This window comes from Rhineura floridana, chromosome 10, assembly GCF_030035675.1.
Source record: "Rhineura floridana isolate rRhiFlo1 chromosome 10, rRhiFlo1.hap2, whole genome shotgun sequence".
NCBI classification, from domain to species: domain Eukaryota; kingdom Metazoa; phylum Chordata; class Lepidosauria; order Squamata; family Rhineuridae; genus Rhineura; species Rhineura floridana.
In genome coordinates this window covers 77,833,591-77,855,023 of record NC_084489.1, presented here as the reverse complement: position 1 = coordinate 77,855,023, position 21,433 = coordinate 77,833,591, and the positions used below count along the sequence as shown (strand labels likewise).

Below are 21,433 nucleotides of genomic sequence, written 5' to 3'. Positions count from 1 at the left end.
CATATATTAATCCAGGAAAAGCTAATGTGGTTCAAATATTGCTGGACTACAGCTCCCGTCATCTCTCACCATCAACATCTGGAGGGCACCATGTTGGCTACCCCTGTATCAAACTACATGTTTACATTTGATTGATGGAATATTCTTATTCTTTTTGTTATTTGCAAAAGTAAAACAAAACAGTTTATACCTTTTTAATGGCATGCAGACTCTTCTGTGACATAATAATAACCAGGAAGCAGAAAAGAAACAATAATATCCTGGTTTGTGACTGTGCCACTGCAGGTAGATTTCATGAAAACAGCTGATCTGGATTCTCCCATGCATTGAAATGTAGACTTAATAAATATCTATTGCCTCTCCATGTGAGCTGCCATTCAGGCCTGTTGAAGTACATGATCTAGCCATTATAGAACCCCAAGATTATCTGTAATAAATATATCATGCACTACGTCAAATCTGAGTGGCAGCTCATGCTGGACGAAAATTGCAGTGAGACTGGGAACTGTGTAGGTTGAAGGGAAACGTGTTTGTTTTTCTTCTCTTTATAAGAGAATGCTATTGGTCCTTTTCAGTGGCAGACGGGGGTGGGGAGGGAGTCTGATAGCATGATCTTACTGCAGGAAGGTTAATGAAAGCCTCATGTCAAATAATATTAAGAACACTAGAAAAATATGAAAGTTGAAGACAAGTTGTACATAATCAATTCAAAGCTGAGATTCGAAATATATTATCTCTTGGAATAATTCATAAAGACTGTGGAGATCCTTACCTTTTGAAAGCCAACAATGAATGTTAGGCCCTAAACTATCATCTTGGGGATTGGACCTAGGGAAATCTGGGATCAAATCCTTGCTTCCTGCATAGCTGAATCTATAAAGTGACATATTCATAATTGTTATAACTGTAACAACAACAAAAATATTGTTATGAGCATGGGGGGGGGCTGGAATGGATGATTTCTGTGGGTCACCTTTCCAGCCTCTGATTTGGAATCCTATGCCTGGGAGGCTGGCTCTGCTAGCCAGATGAATCTCCTTTGTTAATCAAATAGAGTGGCTAGGTAGTTAATGGTCCTATTTAGTTGCCCCGGTAACTGGTGAAAGGGGCTGGGAAGATCCTTTTGTCATTTTAAACTCTACTGGAGGAGAGTCTCCCCCCCACTCCTGGGCGGGGAGAAGTGTGTTTGGAGTTGGCAGTGTGTGTTCTAGGAGAACTAGGGCTGCAGGCATGCGGAGAGGCTGGCTCCCTGCATCGTGGCGATAGGATGCCCCTGCACCTAGATGGAAAAGCTGGATATTAGACTGCTGATGCCTTGAACCCCTCCATCCTAAGCTCAGGTTGGAATGTGTGTACATAAATAAACCATATTTCATAAAGACACCGCAGTCTCCGCTGACCTTCTTCCCAAAGGAAACCAAACCCTGGATGGGCGCAGGGACCCCCTGAAATTTCACCGCTCGGAGATTGGGGGAGACGTGCAACAATATAATATACATTTGTACCATAGTTTTAAAATTGCTTCACATACATTATCTCTATAATCCTTACAACCATCTCTATGAAGTAGGCCAGTATAGCTATCCATATATTACAGATGGAGGAACTGAGGCTGAAAGACAATGGCTTGCTAAAGGGTACCCAAATAAACCTATGGCTGACATGAGATTTGATTCAGTGATTCATAGCTCACACCTTTGGGCTCTATAGTGATAAATATCATTTTGCACAATGGCACAGTGATTCTTAGTAATGACAGCACATTTCCTAATTTAAACAAGCAGCCTGTCTTAGTGGAATAATGCCAGATTTAAAACAGAAAAGGACATCTGATCCCCACACTCTTTCCAAAGGCAGACAAGACAGAGCAGTAGCTGCCAGAGAAAAACAGGAGAAACTGCCAACATCCCATTTCTCTCTGGCATGGGACACCTAGGTGTTGCTGCATGGGGAAGTGTGTGCAACTAGGACACACTCTACTCCAGGGGTGGGGAAGCTGTGGCCCTCCAGACATTGCTAGACTACAGCTTCCATCATCCCTGTCCATTGGCCATCCTAGTTGCGGATGATCGGAGTTGGAGTCCAACAACATCTGGAGGGCAACAAATTCCCCACCACTCTTCTATTTGCTGGGAGCATTCCAGAGAGTTGGAAAGCATGCAAAACACTGAATTCTTTTTGCCAGCATGCAGTCTTAAACTCATTTGGCGTTTATGTCACTATCCAATTAAGCTCTCTCATTTCAAGTTTTCTGATTGCTACTGCTTGATGGTAAAATAGTTAAAGAAAAGCCATTAACAGAAACTTCATACTCTCAGCGTTGGTTTAAAATAAATAATGGAAAGTATGCACACACTTACCAACCTTTGTGCTGGTAGCAGATTTCTTTACAAGGCTTGAGTGACATTCTGTGGCATGGCATTGCTGCAGCTGTTCAGTGAAGTTATGGCACTGCCTTGTCCCTGACCAGATGTTTAGGTCCATCTAGCTCAGTGCTGCCTGCTCTGACTGGCAGTGACTATAACAAGAGCCCTGCTGGAACAGGCCAGTCTAGCCCAGCATTCTGTTTATCACAACCTGATCCCTACAGGAAGCCCACAAGCAGGACATGCGCATAACAGCACTCTCCTGCTGCAGGTCCCCATCAAGTGGCATTCAGAGGCAAAGTGCCTCTCATCCTGGAAGTAAGAATATAGCCATTGTGACTAGCAGCCATTGATAGCCTAGTCCTCTATGAATTACTGTAATTCCCTTTTACAGCCATGGTTCTTCAAGTACTTTCCTTGGCCTGGTCTCTCAGCTCCAGATCAACTCATTTGAAATGTGGTGTTGGAGGAGAGCTGTGCGCATACCACGGACCACAAAAAAGACAAATAATTAGGTGTTAGAACAAATTAAACCAGAACTGTCACTGGAAGATAAAATGATGAAACTGAGATTATCATACTTTGGACACATCATGAGAAGACATGATTCACTAGAAAAGACAATAATGCTGGGAAAAACAGAAGGGTGTAGACAAAGAGGAAGCCCAAACAAGAGATGGATTGATTCCATAAAGGAAGCTACAGACCTGAACGTACAAGATCTGAATAGGGTGGTTCACGACAGATGCTGTTGGAGGTCGCTGATTCATAGGGTCGCCATAAGTCGTACTCGACTTGAAGGCACATAACAACAACAACCAGGAACTGAACCCAGGATCTTCTGCATGCAATGCATGGGAGAGCATGAAAAGAGCCCTGCAAGATGAAGCCATGGGTCCATTTGGTTCAGGGTTCTGGCTGCAATGGTAACCAGTCAGATGAGAACCACCCTGTTTCATCATAGGGTAATTTAATTAAATTAAACCATGAGTTACAGGGACATTTTGCTGAGCTTACCTTTACTTCTCTGAGAAGGGTCTTTATGAAACTGCAGTTTCTGGATCGTCAAGCCAGTTCAGATATCATCAGGGTATATGCACTTTGGATTTTTCCCCTCCCACTTTGCATCATTTTAACACTTAGATCATGTCTGCACCTTACATTTGAAGCACTCTAATACCACTTTGAGAGCCAGTGTGGCGTAGTGGTTAGAGTGTTGGACTCTGACCTGGGAGACCAGGGTTCAAATCCCACACAATCATGAAGCTCACTGGGTGACCTTGGGCCAGTCATTGCCTCTCAGCATCAGAGGAAGGCAATGGTAAACCGCCTCTGAATACTGCTTACCATGAAAACCCTATTCATAGGGGCACCATAAGTTGGAATCTACTTGAAGGCAGTCCATTTCCATTTCAATACCACTTTAACAGTCATGACTTCCCCAAAGAATTCTGGGAACTGTCATTTGTTAAGGGTGTTGAGAGTTGTTAAGAGACCACATATTCCCCTCAAAGAGCTACATTTTCCAGAACTGCATGGGAAGAGGGATTGCTTGTTAAACCACACTAGGAGTTAAACCTATGTGAGAGGAATAGGAGTCTTCTAACTCTCAGCACCCTTAACAAGCTACAGTTCCCAAGATCCTTTGGGTGAAATCACGACTGTTAAAGTAGTATCATCCTGCTTTAAATGGATAGTGTAAATGCGGCCTTAGCTACATGGAATCTCATGTGCCATTTTGTGGCCCATTTGCTCAGTTTTCCAAAAGCGGTGAGGCCATGTTTGTGAATGAGGCTACATTACTGAAAATGGGTGGGGGTGGCAAGCAAGAGGCAATCCACCTGAATTTACACCATCCTGAATAATTTGGTATCATCTACAGACATGACCTCCAGATTACTTATGAACAAGATCTTTGGGGGACTTCACTGCTTATTTCCCCCAGTTATGAAAACTATCTGTTTACTTCTCCCCATTTGTTTTACCAGTTACTAATCCATAAGGAGGGCCATTCTCATTTCCCACAACTGTTAAAATTAAGGAGGAACTTTGTCAAACTTTTTTTGGAAGTCCATGTATAATATCCACTGGATTACCCCTGTCCACAACCTTGTTGACACTGTCAAAGATCAGTGAATACACACTTCCCTTTGCGGAAGCCATCATGGCTTTTCCCCAGCACTGAAATCAAGACAAAACATAGTATCATAGTGCCATGTTTCCTTCTAGGACAGAAGTATGCAATTGCATGCTTCCAGAGCAGGGAGGAAAAAAGAGCAAAGTGGCCAGATTCTCCATTGTTTTTTTCTTTCCACATCCTTAAAATGGATTTTCCAAATGTAAACATTTTTCATGACCCTGGCTTGTGCGTGGGTTTTTTTGCACACATCTGAGGTGTGTGTATATATATTGATCCACCCACCCCAAAACACTGAAACAAATCATCTGCAAACCCGAGTGGAGCAGTTTGAAACCCACTTTATTGGATTATCCCCATCATGGGTTAAATGTGAATTTATAGGGGGAAAGCATTGAGACTGGTGTTGTTTGGGGTAACATCATGTGGACTATGCAAATTAAATGGGAACACAAACAGCTGCAAACACACAATAAACTCAGTGTGGACAAGCCCCGAGATGCTGATAGGCAGTGCCACCCCTTGGACTGTAAGAAAGAAGACAGGCAGGTGGGGACTGGCTGGGGGCAGATTGAGCTTGGTGGGGCGGTGCCCCATTTCTCCTAATGAAGTAGTCTCCATCGTAAGATGGGGGGGAATGGCATAGCAGCCTATGGCAAATAAACAATACTCTCAGTTGCCATAAACAGTCTGTTACAGATGCCCTGTTCTGCAATACAATAGGGCCCCGCTTCCCAGCGCTTCACTTCCCGGCATTCCGCTAATGTGGCGGCTTTCATTCCCGGTTTTAAAGCCACTTTTGCGGCATTTTGCAGCATTTTTGCATCATTTTCGCGTGACACGCCCCATTATACACAATGGGGTTCTGCTTTATGGCGATTTCCGCTTTACGACGGGGGTCCGGAACAGAACCTGCCTATAAGCAGTGCCCACCTGTATGCAGTCTGTATGTATAAACAAGCCTAGATATTATACACTCTGGATCCACTCCGAAGGAATTATTTTTGCATTCCCATTGAGGACTGTGTGGCCAATGCATGTTTGTCCACTGAACATGTCGTTCATCTGTAACAGGCTGGTTAAAGTGTTATTTATTTGCCATAGGCTGTTAACGCTATTTTTCTCTGTCTTAACAAAGACTATTGTATGTTATTATGGTGTTTAGAAGTTGGTTTATCGTAATATTTGGCAACTGAAAGTGTTGCTTGGCGACATTAGGCAGTTAAGCGTTATTATTGTCTTCAGAAGAAGTTTTATTTTATTGCTATTTTTGTGTATAAGGATATTCTTAAAAGAATTTGAAGGGGTTTGTTCTGACTTTACATGCTGTCTTTTAGTGCTGAGTGGTCAGGAATTACCCCTATTTGTTTGACTTGACTCACAGAATAACTGAACCAGGCATAAACGTTCATTTAGCTGGCATGCAGTTGCAATAGCCATGAGGCTGGCTCGTGGCCTCCAAAAACAGGGTTGATGTGGAAGGAAAGCCAATTTGGTTGTAACTCACAGATTGAAATCAACTGGACTTATCAGTACCAATGGAATTTCATTCTGTACTCAACACAGGATGGTTTCATTGAGGAGGTCCCCTGGGCTTAAAATGGCTGTAGAGATTCTATTTTCTTGCTTTCTTTGTCATTTAATGAAATGGTCAAGCTCTAAGGGGACCTTAAGGCATTTTGGTGATTCTCAAACAATCCTGCCTGGTTCTGTGGCTTATTGAATCACAACAAAGCCTCCTTCGGCCCCTTGTTCTTACTGCTGCACCAGGCACTGCTTCCAAGGCTTACCTTTACACCATTTCATAAATAGCTTCCACCTACTAGTAGATTGCTGTTTTATCCATACCTCAGTTAAGATTCAGATGGAATGCTCCATGTTTTTTGTTTTCTGCTCTTTGGGGTTGAAAAATATTTTCTTGTGGGATTTCTTTTTCACATCCACATGCAGCTGAGGGTGCAGTGTGCTTCAGATTTTGCAGGCTGGATGTCCATATAATACATTTGGGGAAACAAAAAATGTAGCCTAAGAATGGAGGCGAATTTCATTCAGTCTGCATTTTTAAGGAGACCCACATTTCCTAGAATAATATATGGATTGGAATGTAATTATCCTTTGGAATTCCTCCAGATTTAACAATACAGGTCTTCCCTCAGAAGTATACCAAAGTGCATTGACAAAAAATATATATTTTAAGGTAAATATGAACATTGAGCTAAAACGTGTATTTAAAATATGTATTTAAATGTGTAAAAAAGTGTATTTTTTAAAGGTTCAGAGACTGATGTAAACACAAGATAGAACAGACATAGAAACAGACTTTGCCACCCTAGGGTCCTTTGGGAGGAATGGCAGGACACAAATTTAATAAATAAATATGAATGAACACGTGAAATTAACGTTGTCCATCCCTAGCACTGCAAACACAATCTTCACTAGTGTTCCACTGACGGGTGTTTGCACCACTTAGCTCTGTTTTTTAATAGGGCCCATAGCAGAGGAACATGAACCGTAAAGATGTTTCAAGATACAAGTATGATGTTACACGCTTGGCTGTCTCAATTAGTATAAATCCACTTGTAACTGAACCATTTGGTATGTAACATGGTCATTAGTGTCCTGGTCTCTCCCTCCAACCTTGTGAGATAGGCAGCTAGTGATAGTTCCAGTCTTGAATTTGGACACTGACAGAGGCAGATAGTACTGAGAAGGTTTAAGCTGGAATTAGCTAGACTGGAAGCAGCCTGGGAGAAGGCTGAAGGCGGTCCACACTGCTGCCATTAGAATCTGATGCAGGCTTGCAGTTTTGCTGCCTGCTTTCAAATCTTGCACTTATGCTCTGCTTGCATCTTTCTAGGTAGAGTCCTTATTACAAAGGCAGCATCAGTCTCCACTTCTCTCTCATCCAATGGAAACAAAGCACTATAGGGATATCCCTAGACTTTTCCTACCTCTTGGAGGAGGAAGCACTTAACAATATTGTTATTCTTACTCTCAACAGTCATTATGCAATTTCCCTTGTTCTTCAGAAACATGTCCTTGGTGTTTCAAAAGCTATCTGTTACTGGCCAAGTGCATCCTCTTTATTAATGTAAGCCTACAGGTTGACTGATAGGATCCAGCTGCATCCTTTATCTTACTCGAAATGAGTTCGTCTTTGCTGTATTGAATGTATGAGTCCCTTATATTTATCTTTGTGCTGCAGGTCTGTTTTATAGAGCACTCTACATAAGGTTTTGTCTTGTGTTCTGAGGAAGACAAATAGCTGGAAAATACAAAATGGATCAGGGAGCCTGTAAATGGCTACAAAGTCCAGAATTAAATGTGCTAAGAGACTGATAATTCAGAGCAGACAGGTAGGACTTTTGAAGGATCCAGCAACTAACCTAAAGGGGATGATGGACCAAGAAACTGAATCTGAATCCTGATAAGACAGTGTTGTTATGTGTTCTGAGTTCTTGGGTCCAAAAGGTGGGAAGATGGCTTGGTCTGGACAAGGTTGCACTTTCCTGGTAGGAGCAGGTCTGTAGCTTGGGCCCAACATTGTCACTGGAGGCTCAGATGGCCACAATGACCAGGAGTGCCTATTTCCAGCTCCAGCTGGTTCACCAACTCTGGTCCCTTTGGGACAGAGTTGACCTGTATTCCATGCTCTGGTAACGTCTAGATTGGATTATTGCAATGCACTCTATGTGGGGCTGTCCTTAAAGACTACTCGGAATTTTACTGTTGTCAACACTCCCATGCCTAAAGGGTGAGTATAGAGAGGGTAGAAACACACTACCTGTTCTGCCGGTTCCAGTGCGTCTTCTGAAAACAGGAGCACACGACACTAGCCAAACCCTATCCCTTTTTACTGTGAAACCTGGAGGGAGCAGCTTGAGTGTTTTTTTAAAAAAAAAATTCAGCTTCAAAGAGATTTTGCAACTGATCAGCAGATCATTCCAGCTGTGGTTAATGGAAATGCTTTGTTCCAGTGACTAGTGTGTTCACAGTCAGAGAGAAGCCCCAATCCAGTACACTAGTTCTGCATACTAATCCCCATTGGTATCAACACAGCATCTAGGTCTGTGTTGGACTGTGCCTGGGAGGACCCATAGCTCCATGGTAGAGGTGATGCTTTGAATGCATAAGGTCCAATCCTTTCCCCAGTTAAAAGAATTTCTAGTACCAGGGCTGATACCAGCCCTCTGCTGAACAGCTGCTCCCAGAGGAACCAATACTGGACTACGTGGATCATAGTTCTGACCCAGTATCTTTATGTGGTTTTTCTGAACACAGCTAAATTGGCAAGTGACAGGTTTCTTGCAATGTCTGCAAGTATCACTGTGTCTGCTGCTAGGTCTGAGTGTGAGGTAAATCAGATTTATATTTTACTTGTGGTATGAGCAGATGAGTACTGCAAGAAAGGCCGCAGTCCAAAAGCGCACTCACTAGGGAGTGAGGGCCATTAAACTCAAAGAAAGGCTGTAGCTGGTTTATTGTGGTACAGCCTTAACCTTATTGATACATCTGGTCATGATTTGTTTAGTGATGATATTTTTATTTGTTTGTTTCTTTGCTTGTTCACTTGATTCATCTTGCACTGTTCTTTAGACAAGGTACAGTGTCAACCAGCTTCATGCATTTGATCAAGTAGGCTGTTGTTTTCAAAGTTCATCATACACATACACAATCACAAAAATAACACTGTAGTATTGTTAATGTGGCAGGTTGTTTTGACATTTGTTTATTTCTACAGGCTGACATGATTCTTCTGGAATTGGTCATGTACATACTCCCCTTTCATAAACATTCACCACGCATCAGTGTCCACAAAACTTTTTGCAGTAAAATATCATGTGAAAATGCCCTCCAGAACCTGCATTAGGATCTCACATATTTTCTTGAAGTGCTTCATTAAGCTTGAGAGATCTGAGAAAGATATTTGCAGAATAAAGTAATTCTTGATTAATGCTGAAGTGTCAAGGATTTGCCAGCCCTCTCATTTTATTCCTATCAGACATTTAATTATTGAGTCATACCTGATTATAAAAAGCTTTCAAAACTGCATTAAAAGAGAAATACAAAGAATGAAATGGAAAATGAGCCAGTGATATATGCTATGTCCAACATTGTTGGGGGGTTTTGTGTTTTTTGCAATATAGAAGCTAACACTACAAGCTTCAGCACAAAATGGAGAACTGATGGCACTGAACTTTTGGAAAATACAAAACAAGAAAGACAAATTGTTTCAATCAGAACTGTATATCAATGTCCCCTTAGAGCCAGCGTCACCAGTGTAGAATCCATGGGTGCAGTGGCACTCTTGAGGACTTTTCCTGGCGCTTGTAGAACCCCAGAATCCTCCCCCCTCAAAACAAAAATTCCTTTGTCATGAGGTGGCAGTGGTAGTTACCATCTCCCCCCTCCTTGAAAAGAGCATAGAACTGGCAGAGGAAGTTGGAAGAGTGACATCCTTTTCCATTTCCTCTTTCAACGCAATGTGCCTTTCAAGGCTCATATTGGCACCTGGGAACCTGAATAGAAAGTGGAGTGACCAAGAGGCCAGGAGGAAAAGGGGATCAGTCATGGAGACTGGGGAGGGGGGCAGGGGATGAGAAAAATGGGGCAGCCAGATGGGAGAAAGGGGGTACAGGAGTCAGAGGGAAGAGAGCAGGAGCACTCACACAGACATACAGTACATACGGGCGGGCCCCGCTTTACGGCACTTCGCCTTTCGGCGTTCCACTAATGCGGTGGCTTTCAATTAGGGAAAGTCCCCGCTTTAAGGCACTTGTTCTGCTTTTACAGCAGTTTTTGCTCGTTGCGCGCCATTTTCGCGCGATGCGAACCATTATCTTCAATGGGTTCTGCTTTTCGGCGGTTTCCGCTTTTCGGCGGCAGTCCAGAACAGAACCTGCCATATAAGCTGGGCCCGCCTGTACATGCAAACATGTCAGGTCCTTCCCTCAGATGGGAAGGTGGTGGGCATGCAGATTACATGTATTGTAAAAACAGATGTGCACTCGGACGTAAGTGCTACTGTGATCAATGGGGTTTACTGTCAGGTCAGTGACCATAAGATCACAGCCTTAGAAACTAGCTCTTCCTAAATTATTTTCCTCCCTACGATGAGCTGCTCAAAGACCTCTCTATCCTTCTGCTTCCTTGCTAACTAATATTGTGGATCTCACAGTCTCCTTTCCCTCTTCTTGTTTATGTAGAGGAGATCCTGAAGACCCATATTGCACACTGGTGGTCCCCTGATGGCACAAGATTAGCATATGCAACTATCAATGACTCTAGAGTTCCCGCTATGGAGATACCCATGTTCACAGGCAGCCTTTACCCTAAAGTGGAAACCTATCATTACCCAAAGGTAGGATGGATTTGCTTTACCACTCTAACGTCAACATCTTTTTACTTTTACCTGATTGAAATGTGAGTAGCAGTGTAACCAGAACAGCAGATTTATTTGAGACAGAATCTTTTAATACAGCCTTGTATATAAACCTGCAACAGTTACTAGCCTGAAAAAAAATTACTAGCCTGCTGAGGGCTGCTGGAGGAGGGTCAGAGCATTATATTTCTGTGTCGGGCTCAGAGGGAGAAGCTCCCATCATCTAGCAGTCCACCCATACCATCAGTGTGCATGGCTTCCCCCAAAGAAGACTGGGAACTGTAGCTTATCCCTCACAGAACTGTAATTCCCTGCACCCAGGATTCTTTGGGGGAAGCCATGTGTTTTAAATGTGCTTTAAATATATGATGTGGATGTGACCTTTGTTTTTATGCAGTGCACAGTCCATGCCAGCCCACTCACTCACCTGCGTGGCATTCTATGCACTCGCCTGCATCCAGTTTCGGGGTCACGTATGGCTACTTGGCTATTGCTTAAATACAAGGCAGCTATAATTGCAGTCCTAATCACTTCAAGACCAAATTGCACAATCATATATAGATTGTTTTTCCTGCAAAGCCCTCGTCTGTGGCAACAGGTTGGGAAAGGAGCAGTGTGCTGGGGAGGAGGCTGGCTAAGATTTTCTTGGCCAGCTATTTGTTCTCTCAAAATCACCTACGCCACACTGCTTTCCCACCCACGAGGGAAAAGATATGGTGCTCCCAAGAAAGGATGCAATCCAATATGGAAATAATGTTTATTTTATTTATTTATTTATTTATTCTATTTCTATGCCGCCTTTTGGCCAAAAGACCCTCAAGGCGGCTCACAAAAAAAATAAACACAAATACAAAATACACATCAGAAAAAAATACAGTGCTCAAAAATTTAAATAACAAAATATTAACATTGTTAAGAAAACAAGGTTCTTAAAATATGGAATGCTTCACGGATTTGCATGTCATGTTGATATGTTGATATGTTATCATGAAAGTCAAGCTGATTTGTATGGGATTTATTCCACACTGAAACAGCCATAACTACTTTGTATTTTTTTTTAAAAAAAATTCACTGGGGAACAATTACAGAACTATAGGTAGCATGCAGTATCTGAACTACGTCTGCAATTTCTGTATTTTTCTAATCCTTAGTCAGATTCTGAAGCTTGCTGTGCCCAGTACCAAATCCTTTATTTGCTCCTAGCCAGTTTTCTTAGATATAATCAGAATAAGTCATTTATTGCATAATGTATTACCGTTCTATCTTCCTTTGTCTTCTAGGTTGGAACAGAGAATCCAAGCATTTCCTTACATGTCATTGGGTTGAATGGGCCTACTCATGATTTGGAAATGACTCCTCCTGATGATCCAAGAATGAGGTTTGTGCTGTTTTAGTGAAAAACAAAGACTTGGGAGCATGAAACAGCACTGCTGTCATTAAATATCCTTGTTTGCTCATACAGTTTCTAATTCTATTCTTTTTCCTCTCCTCTCTCCTTGTCCTAGGTGCTTATCTACTGTCATGACAGAGTAGCTTTAACTATGCAGATTTTTTATGGTCCTTCCATTGGTTTACTTTCTCTGAAAGGCTTTCTCATAAGGCTTACCTTGTTGGCCTGGGGCAGCTTTATATTGCATGGGGCACTTTGGAATAATGTGAATACAAATAAAATTACTATAATCTGAAATCTGATCCACCTGTATGAAATTTGACTCTACTTACCTAGGTCAGTACTCCATAGAACTTTAAATGCATTTTCAAATGTCAGCTTCTTGGTGCAGATCAGTCCAGTAGTCTCAGGTATAGTGTGGCTGGAAATTTAAAAACCAAACACCTTAAGTCTACTTAATGCATCTGCTGAATTGTTTATTTGTTATTGAATTTGAATCCCATTCTTCCTCAAAATGCTCAGAATAGGCTCCCCATTTTATCTTCAGGACAACCCTATTGAGGTAGGCAAGGCTGCAGTCAGCCAGCAAGCTTTATGACTGAGTGGGGATTTGAACCAACAATTTGTTTCTATGTCTAGCTCTTTGTGCACCACACCAGAACTGAGTGTTGATCAGGACACAATAATGTCACACTAAGGCTAAAGTCCTTTGCATGCTTACTTGGGAGGAAATCCTACTGAACTCTTCTGAGTAAAATGTGCATGTGGTCACACACTGTTAGTCCCTAAAGTGCCATGATACAATTAAGTATTCTGCTGCTACACATCTGCTCACCTGTAATATTTAACATTCATGTCCAATCGCTATTTCCTGGATGGAAGATAAGGCTCTCAGTGGCTACTAGCCGTGATGTCTATGTTCTTCTTCCACCGTTTATTTATTTATTGTATTTATATACTGCCCCATAGCCAAAGCTGCTAGAGGCATCATGCTTCTGAATACCAGTTGCTGGAAACCGCAGGAGAAGAGTGTGCTATGACGCTCAGGTCCTGATTGTGGGCTTCTCATAGGCATCTAGTTAGCCGCTGTGAGAACAGGATGCTGGCCTAGATAGGCCTCTGCCTGATCCAGCAAGCTCTTCTTATGTTCTTATGTTACCATACATAAGGTCAACTGTGCCAGAATAAGAAATGGTCACTCCATTGTGACCCCATAAGTCCTCCTCCTTCAGCATTATCATGGCTGGCATTAAAGGTTTTGTACTGTGATCCTAAGCAGTCTTAATTTGGAAATGAATTCTTTTGAAAGCAATGGGATTTCTTGTCAGTGTAACCTTACAGAAATGATGCTTATGTTCTTCAAATCCTCTGATTAATTAAAAGCTATGGATACTTCCAGGGTATTGAATCAGTGAGCTTGTGCTGTTTAGTGTGTCCAATAAATTGCTAAGGTTAAAGTATTCTACAGGCGGGCCCCAGTTATACGGCGGGTTCCGTTCTGGACTGCCGCCGTAAAGTGGAAATCGCCATAAAACGGAACCCATTGAGTATAATGGGGCGCATTACACGAAAATGCCGCAAAATGCCACAAAAGCACAAAAACGGCTTTAAAACGGGGAATTTCCCCTAATTGAAAGCCGCCGCATTAGCAGAACGCCGGAATGTGAAGCGCCAGTAAGCGGGGCCCTACTGTATAGGCCTCAGATTCAATTTAATACATTCAAAGCTCACCTTAAAGTCTAATGAGCTAGACATTCAAAAGTTGAATATTTAGATATGGGACTATTTATAAAAGCCATAATCCTTAGATGTATCCAGAATGGATGCTGAAATTGGCTCTAATCTCAAACTGAGCAAACAGTGTCTTCTTATAGGGCTCAGCCTGCAACCTTGAGTAGTTCTGGTTTATAATCTCTGACATTAACAACCAGCTGCTGGAGAACATGAGCCTCTGAATATCTGTTAATGGGAAACAATTGTGCTTATGTCCTGCTCGTGGGCTTCCCATAGGCATCCGGTTGGCCACTATGGGAACAGAACGCTGGACTAGATGGGCCTTTGGCTTGATCCAAGTTCTTCATGTTCTGCACCACTCCTCTGCTGCATGGGTCTCATCTACAGTAGCCATTGATGATCCTATTCAGCACAAATCATATTGAACTATCATCAGTGTCATAATTACACAATCTGCATTCTGTGTGCAGAATTTGGAATCCTTGGCTGTGAAATTTGATAATTAATTGAGCGCAGTAGACATCACGCTCATATGTTGTGACCCAGTTTCAGATTATGCCACACTGTATTCCAGTGTTTTTTATTCAATGCCTGGTCAAGGAAAGTTATAAATGTAGACATCAAACAAAAAAACTGGTTCCAACTGCTTTGGATCATGGGAGGTTTTTGACAATAATTTGTCCTACCTTTATATTTATTATTTAATTGTATAGACCTGCTGTTGAAAGGAATGTTTAATTTTCCGCTCATTTTAGTTTTAGTAATAATAGTAAAATAATGCTGTTCCCTCAGAGAATATGCTGGTGTCAATCTGTCATGTAAAAGAGAGAGAGGGGGAATATTAATGATACTGAATTTTCAATGCACCATTATATTGCCCACTCTTCAAATGCTGTGCATGAACCTGCTAAACTCAGTCATTCCACCTCGCACCAGAATTCTTGTGGTCTAGCTTATTATTTTGCTGGATAATCAGATCATCTTTATTCTTTGAGTGCATCCTCCTCTGAATGCATAGCAAATTCTTTCCAGAATGCAAGAGATTTATCCAGCGACACAGAACATTAATCCCAACGAGAGCAACAACGCCTTATAAATATTTTACAGCTAACAAATGAACACATGCAATTTTTATGGACTGTACACACTGTGAAAAGTCATTGTATTATAATTTAAAAATGACTTTGACCTGCTCCTCCCACTTGAATATAAGGTTGCATGATTTGTCAGTCTTACAACTGTAACAGTCTTTTGTTATCAATTCATTTGTTACTTTCTTAGCTCAAGGGGGAGACATTGTGCACTGTGTGCCTCAAAAACATAAAAAAGTAATAAGCAGCCAAGGGTCTTATTACACTATAGTTAACTATATGGGAATTCAAGCAAAGTTTAAAGAAAAGAACACAAAAAATAATCCCTACTTTGTTTACAATTATGACATAGTGCAGTCTCATATCTTATCAAATTTATTTATAGTCCACACTCACATTCCAAAAACAAATATTTGATTCTATACAATGGAGGGAAAGGAAACACAGAAATTCCACTGATCATGATCATTTGTGCTTGAGGGCCAAAACTAGAAACAGTTGGCTCCAGCTGTCGCTGGTTGCACTGCCTTCCACACTACCAGTCCCAATGGGCACTAGCCACCATTGTCCAGTTCTCTCTCACTGATTTTATACTGTAAGTTGCCTTGAGACTATTTTTAGTAGTAGGCGTCTAAGAAATTTAATAAATAATAATAATAATCTGCATCCCATGCCCACTGCTTGCCTATTCATCTGTCTGTTTAACTTAGAATGAAGCCATTGGACTAGAATGCAGAACAGAGGAACACAGGAAACTGCCATTGGTCTATCTAGTCCTCTTGCTCCACCAATGAGCTACAGCCCTTCTCTGGAGCTGCATAATTCCAGAGCTTTGCACAACACCGGCAAGCATTAAATATTAAACAGGAACAGAAATACATAGAAGTAGATGTCCTGTGTATGATTTTTGCCACTTCACATTTTAAACTGGTAGGGGAGATCATGAGTCAAAGAGTCACCTGTTTATTGTTGTTGGGCTGATAGATTAAAAAGCATAAGTTAGCTGGCCCCTATCCAATGATTTACAAGCAAAAGAAAGAAAAACTGCAAAGGAAAAAGTAAACAAAATTCAGGTACTGTTTATTAGATAATGTTGAATAATGAAGTTACTGGGCACTGCAGGAGACTGCAGCTGATCCCAGCCAAGCCAGTTAAGGGAGCCTCACTGCCTCACCTCTTGCTCTGATGCAGCCAGGTGTGATCTCTTTGCAGAACCCTGTGACCTTCCAGATATTGTTAGACTTCAACTTCCAACAGCCCCTGCCAGCATGGCCAGTGGTCAGGGATTATAAGATATGTAGTCCAGTAGTCTGGAGAACCACAGATTCCCTAACCCTGCTTTATTTACATGGTGGAAAGAGCAACCCTCTAGGAGCTGTACCAGATATTGGTGGTCTCCAGTTGAAAGAATGCACGCACACACACACACTCTACTGCTGCCACATCTGGAAAATAAAGCATTACATGCCACTTGATCTTGATTTTAGTAGTGCTCACATGCCTTTATTTGTTTCAGGGAGTACTATATAACCATGGTGAAATGGGCAACCAGTACCAAAGTTGCAGTGAACTGGCTAAACAGGGCACAGAATGTTTCTATCCTGACTCTCTGTGATGCAACAACAGGAGTCTGCACAAAGGTATTTACTTTTATTTATTTACAGGATTTACAGGCCAACTGTAACAAAATGTTCTCAGGGCAACTTACAACATAAAGTAAAACAAGTTAAACATTCAATAACTATTATTATAAAAATGTTTAAATGCCAGGCATCTAAACACCAATAGCTTTCTCTTTGGTATTTCGAAGTCTGAAATGATGTGTCATCCAGTGTACATTTCATGTACACAGAAAACAAAAGATGTATGCAGTTGAAATTAGAAGCTTGACCCAGAGTTAACACACTTGGACAGTTGCATGTTTACTTGGAAGAAAATCCAACTGAGTTCAGTGGAGGTGACTCCTAAGAAAATGCACTCAGAAGTACAGCTTTAATTCACATTGATGTTCAACTCTTTCATTGAAGTCACTGGGACTTAAAGTGCTTAATGTTGGCTGGGTTGTGCCCCTGACATATTTCCCATGATCCCAGAGCTGCATTATTAGCTTTTCAGCTCTCCCTGTATCTTCGGCATCTTAGCCTTACAAAATAAATTGGCCAGACACCTTTTTAAGACATCACAAGAGTTTCCTATAATTTTACACTTTTAACCATGTGCAAGTGCTTGAGAGCTGGCTGCCCATTTCTGCTGCCAAATATTGCACAATTTTCGCAACTAACTTACCCACTTTTATTCCAAACACCTTTCTGTTTTCATGGACCTGGTGACTGCAGATTCCATTTTGCTCTAGGCTCTAATTTTCTGGCATTCATTATGGAGTGAGGTGAAAGAACCAGGAAGGACGAGATTCCTTATCCTACCATCTCTTCCTTTCTCTTGTCCCCTCTTCCATTGCATCTTTCCTTTTGCTTCCTGACTCTACAACTGTGGATCATCCACAACTTCTGCACTGTTGCTGGATGATCCCAGCTATGCAATACCACATTCTTGAGACTCTGGATGCCGCACCTGTCTGTGCCTTCAGACCACAGCCTGGGACCTGGAAATATCAATATTTTGAAAAGAAGTTATCAAGCCATGAAAGGAAATAGCAATAAAATTATTGTTCTTCATATTGATATTGTAGAGGTGGTTTTTTAATTAAAAATCAGTTTTCAAAAATAGCTGTGGGAAATTGCTACATAAAACCCCAATCTGCAATTATAAAGAATAAGGGAAATAATGGGAAATTTGGTACCAAATCTGAATTGGGCAGAATTCTAGCACACCCTTACCTCCATATACACCTTTAACTAATGTTCACTTGTTTTATTCTGTGGTCTTCACTTTCACATCAGAACCTCTTTTCTGCTCACCCAGAAATGTGGGAAGTGGGGATAAATAAAGTAAGTACCTTGGGGCAGGGAGGGTAGCCTTCAGCCTTGTCAGACTCTAGACCCAACATACAAACATGCATCTGGGGACGTCCCAATTTTTTTTTTACTATGTACTTGCATGATGTGTAACACTCTTCTTACAACCAATCTTAAATCAGGCAAGACCTCGGTGGTGAGCCGTGACTCACTAGTTGAAGACCAGTTATCTAGGTCTTTCATGTGGTAGAGGAGTGGCATGCCCCCTCTTGTTCCCCATGCAAAGATGTAATATAGGAGCCAAGTTGGGCCTCCATGCAAACACCCCATCCAGTGGAGGCCCTGTTACTCACCATTATTCATCTCCCACACAAAATGGGATGGAGAGAAATTTGGCAAATAGGACTTCCATTCAAACAGGTGCTCACGTGGGGGCCTAGCTCATTGCTTGGTCAATCTGTGTGGTAGAGGAAAAGAAAGCTCACTGTTCTTCCACCAGGCAAAGCCCTGGGTTGCTTATGAACAACGTCAATAAAGAGCATCTTACCATTAATCGCATGGAGAACTGCCATACTGTAAACATGCTCACTTGATTAATCAAGAGCAAAAAAGCAAATGGTTTTCAAGTTGCTTTCTCATAAATCACACTGAGGTGGATTCCTCTGTGCTTGCTCATCCACTGTTGAAATTGAGCCAAACAGCTTTTTGCCCCAATGAGCAAAGTATTATAGATGCAAACTACAGTATAATATTTGAATTATGTCGCTTCATTTCAGAAACATGAAGATGAGAGTATAGCCTGGCTCCACAGACAGGTAATAGTGGCCTTCTCTTCCGGCTCAGCCTTTTTGTTTCTTTCCTTAATAAAAGAGAGAGCTTCTTCAGACAGGCAAATGGAAAGGAGCAGAACCACAAAGGGACAGATTAAGATATGCAAAGTGACACTTTGGTACAGATTAGTGGTGACCTGGGAACCTGCCTTTCCAGCCCTCTTTTTGTAAAACTCTCCCCTCTTGGTAAAATCCCTCTTGTATTTTCAATGATGAAATTGGTGGCTGAGAAACTCAGCGTAATAGGACTTTGAATGAATGAGTGAATGAATGAATGAATGAATAGGCATAGCTTTCAAACATGAAGCTAATTGCTCTAGTTATCATGTAGCAATACTTTCTGTATACTGTATATCCTTGTGGGTATCTTACGACCAGAGCTGAAATAGCCATTGCAGCAAACTTACTTGTATGTTGTATACCTAGTACAGTACTAGTACTTTGATACATGGGTTGGGGTAAACCCATACCATGTATTAATGAAATGAATTCTTGCCCCCCCCCACACACACACGTGTTAGTCTTTGAAAATGCACAGGACTGTTTGTTGTTTTTACCTTCTAACAGACTAAGGCTGCAATCCAGTACATGTCTATTCAGACGTAAGCTCCATTGAGTTCAATGGGTCTTACTCCCAGGTAAGTGTGTATTGGATTGCAGTCCATTTACTTGTGAGTAAGCCACACTGGACTTACTTCTGAGTAGACATGGTTAGGCTTGTATTGTAACACTGCTGTTTCTCTGAAATTTCCCATAACAGGTATACTGACATTGTTTCCATCATCCCTTGCGATATTGCAGGGGATCCTGGGCTCATCACGGAAATGTTAAGCTTGCAGATTGTGTCAGTCAGTATAGTGATGTACGCCACCTTGAGCTCCTTGGAGGAAAGTTGGGACATAAAGATGATGATGGTGATGATCTTTATCATCACATCAGAGTTGTGTCAGAGTTATGCTACTATGTTGCATGGGACAGTGGGACCGAACAGAAGGATCTGCTATATTATGAATTTAATTAATTCATAATTGGTTTACGCAGAGTGTTTTTCTTAAATGTTGAAAGAACTATATATACACTATCTTGCCAGTTCTTCCATCAGTCATGTAAAGTAGGTGGGAAAGCTATTGGTGGGAGCTGCCATTGGCCTTTGAACCACAGTGTTATCATTTTCACTCTAACAGGTAGAGAAAGCAATTGGGGCCCGTGTTGTAGTTTTGAAACATCAGAGAGAATGGAGAATATAATTTCCCTGCCCAGTGTACAGAGGTCATAATGCACAACTCACAAAAACTGTGATGACACATAAATAAAGGCATGGTCACCTTTCTGGTTGTGGATAAACGTGTCATGCTGATAAGCTGTAAGTAAGAATCAGGGTGGCTTACACAGTGGCAGATTTCAGGTGTGTGGAATAAGCAAAAGAGAAGGGTGTGTGTGTGTGAGAGAGAGAGAGAGAGTGAGTGAGTGAGAGAGAGAGAGAGAGAGAGAGAGAGAGAGACTTGCATAGGCAAATAAGATCCATGAAGGCACACAAGCAATTCCAAGCCCCAGAACATGACTGAAGAACCAGTTCACCTTCCAGTAAATGGAACAACAATATGATAACATTTAGGGCAGTAGACAAGAGCCAGAAAAGCAGATTGTACTTGCCAGTGACAGAATGAATTAATGAACTGGACTGCCTTCAAGTCGATTCCAACTTATGGCGACCCTATGAATGGGGTTTTCATAGTAAGCGGTATTCAGAGGGGGTTTACCATGGATACTCCCTGTGTTAGATGAAGTGAGAGGGGTGATGGAGTTGGTCAGAAAAGCCAAGAACTGCCTGATTATGCTTCAGCAGAGGCCTTCTTGAGAAGGGGCTGGAAGACCCCCAATGCCCATTGCAGCAGGCAAAGGGATCCCATGAGAAAGTACAGTGTAGATTCTAGTCCATGAATAAATTTGTACGTCTTTTAGGTGCTACAAGTCTCTTTGTTGTCCCTGTGGACAAATGAAAGTGGGGTGGGTGGGATGTCTGAACTGGAATACATACTGCCCTCCCCTGAACAGGGTAAGACTAACAGGACTAACAGGGGAGAAGTGTCTTAAATCAGACAGCTTTGGGAGTGAAAGATATTGTGTCTGGCAACCTTAAAACATTAGCTGTGAGGGTTAGTTATGGCTTGTTTTTCTTTCTTTTTTTAATTAATGTATTGTTTCTGCTGTTTGCCACCCTGAGATCTTTGAGAAGGAAGGATGGGATATAATGATGGTGGTGAAGATGAATAGCTTCCCATGAGCCATCCCGAAGCAACTTACTATATAATGAAAACATATATAAAATAGTTACATATATAAAAGTAGTTAAAACAATTGCACATATAAAAACAATTTTAAAATGATGTGTATAAAAAAAGTTTAAAACAACAACAGCACATATGTAAAATCAATTCAAATCCAAGAGATCTCCATTTAGATTTGTTGAAAGAAGAATATATTTAGGAGATGCCAAAAAGACAATAGAGAAGGTACCTGTCTGAATGGGGTTTTACTCCCTCTACAAGAACAGGTATGTAGCTTGGGGGCACTCCTGGATACATCTT

At 41.6% G+C, this 21,433-nt stretch overlaps 1 protein-coding gene across 8 annotated transcripts in view; it reads left to right on the top strand.

The window, feature by feature from the left end:
• The window catches only part of DPP6 (dipeptidyl peptidase like 6), a 717,188-nt gene that overhangs the window by 652,306 nt on the left and 43,449 nt on the right, over window positions 1-21,433 (top strand). For all 8 annotated transcript variants that reach the window (XM_061587127.1, XM_061587128.1, XM_061587125.1 and 5 more), the window contains exons 9-12: window positions 10,710-10,864; window positions 12,166-12,263; window positions 16,617-16,740; window positions 18,792-18,830. In XM_061587127.1, coding sequence (XP_061443111.1) covers window positions 10,710-10,864; window positions 12,166-12,263; window positions 16,617-16,740; window positions 18,792-18,830 — 416 coding nt within the window. The remainder of the gene's footprint in view (window positions 1-10,709; window positions 10,865-12,165; window positions 12,264-16,616; window positions 16,741-18,791; window positions 18,831-21,433) is intronic.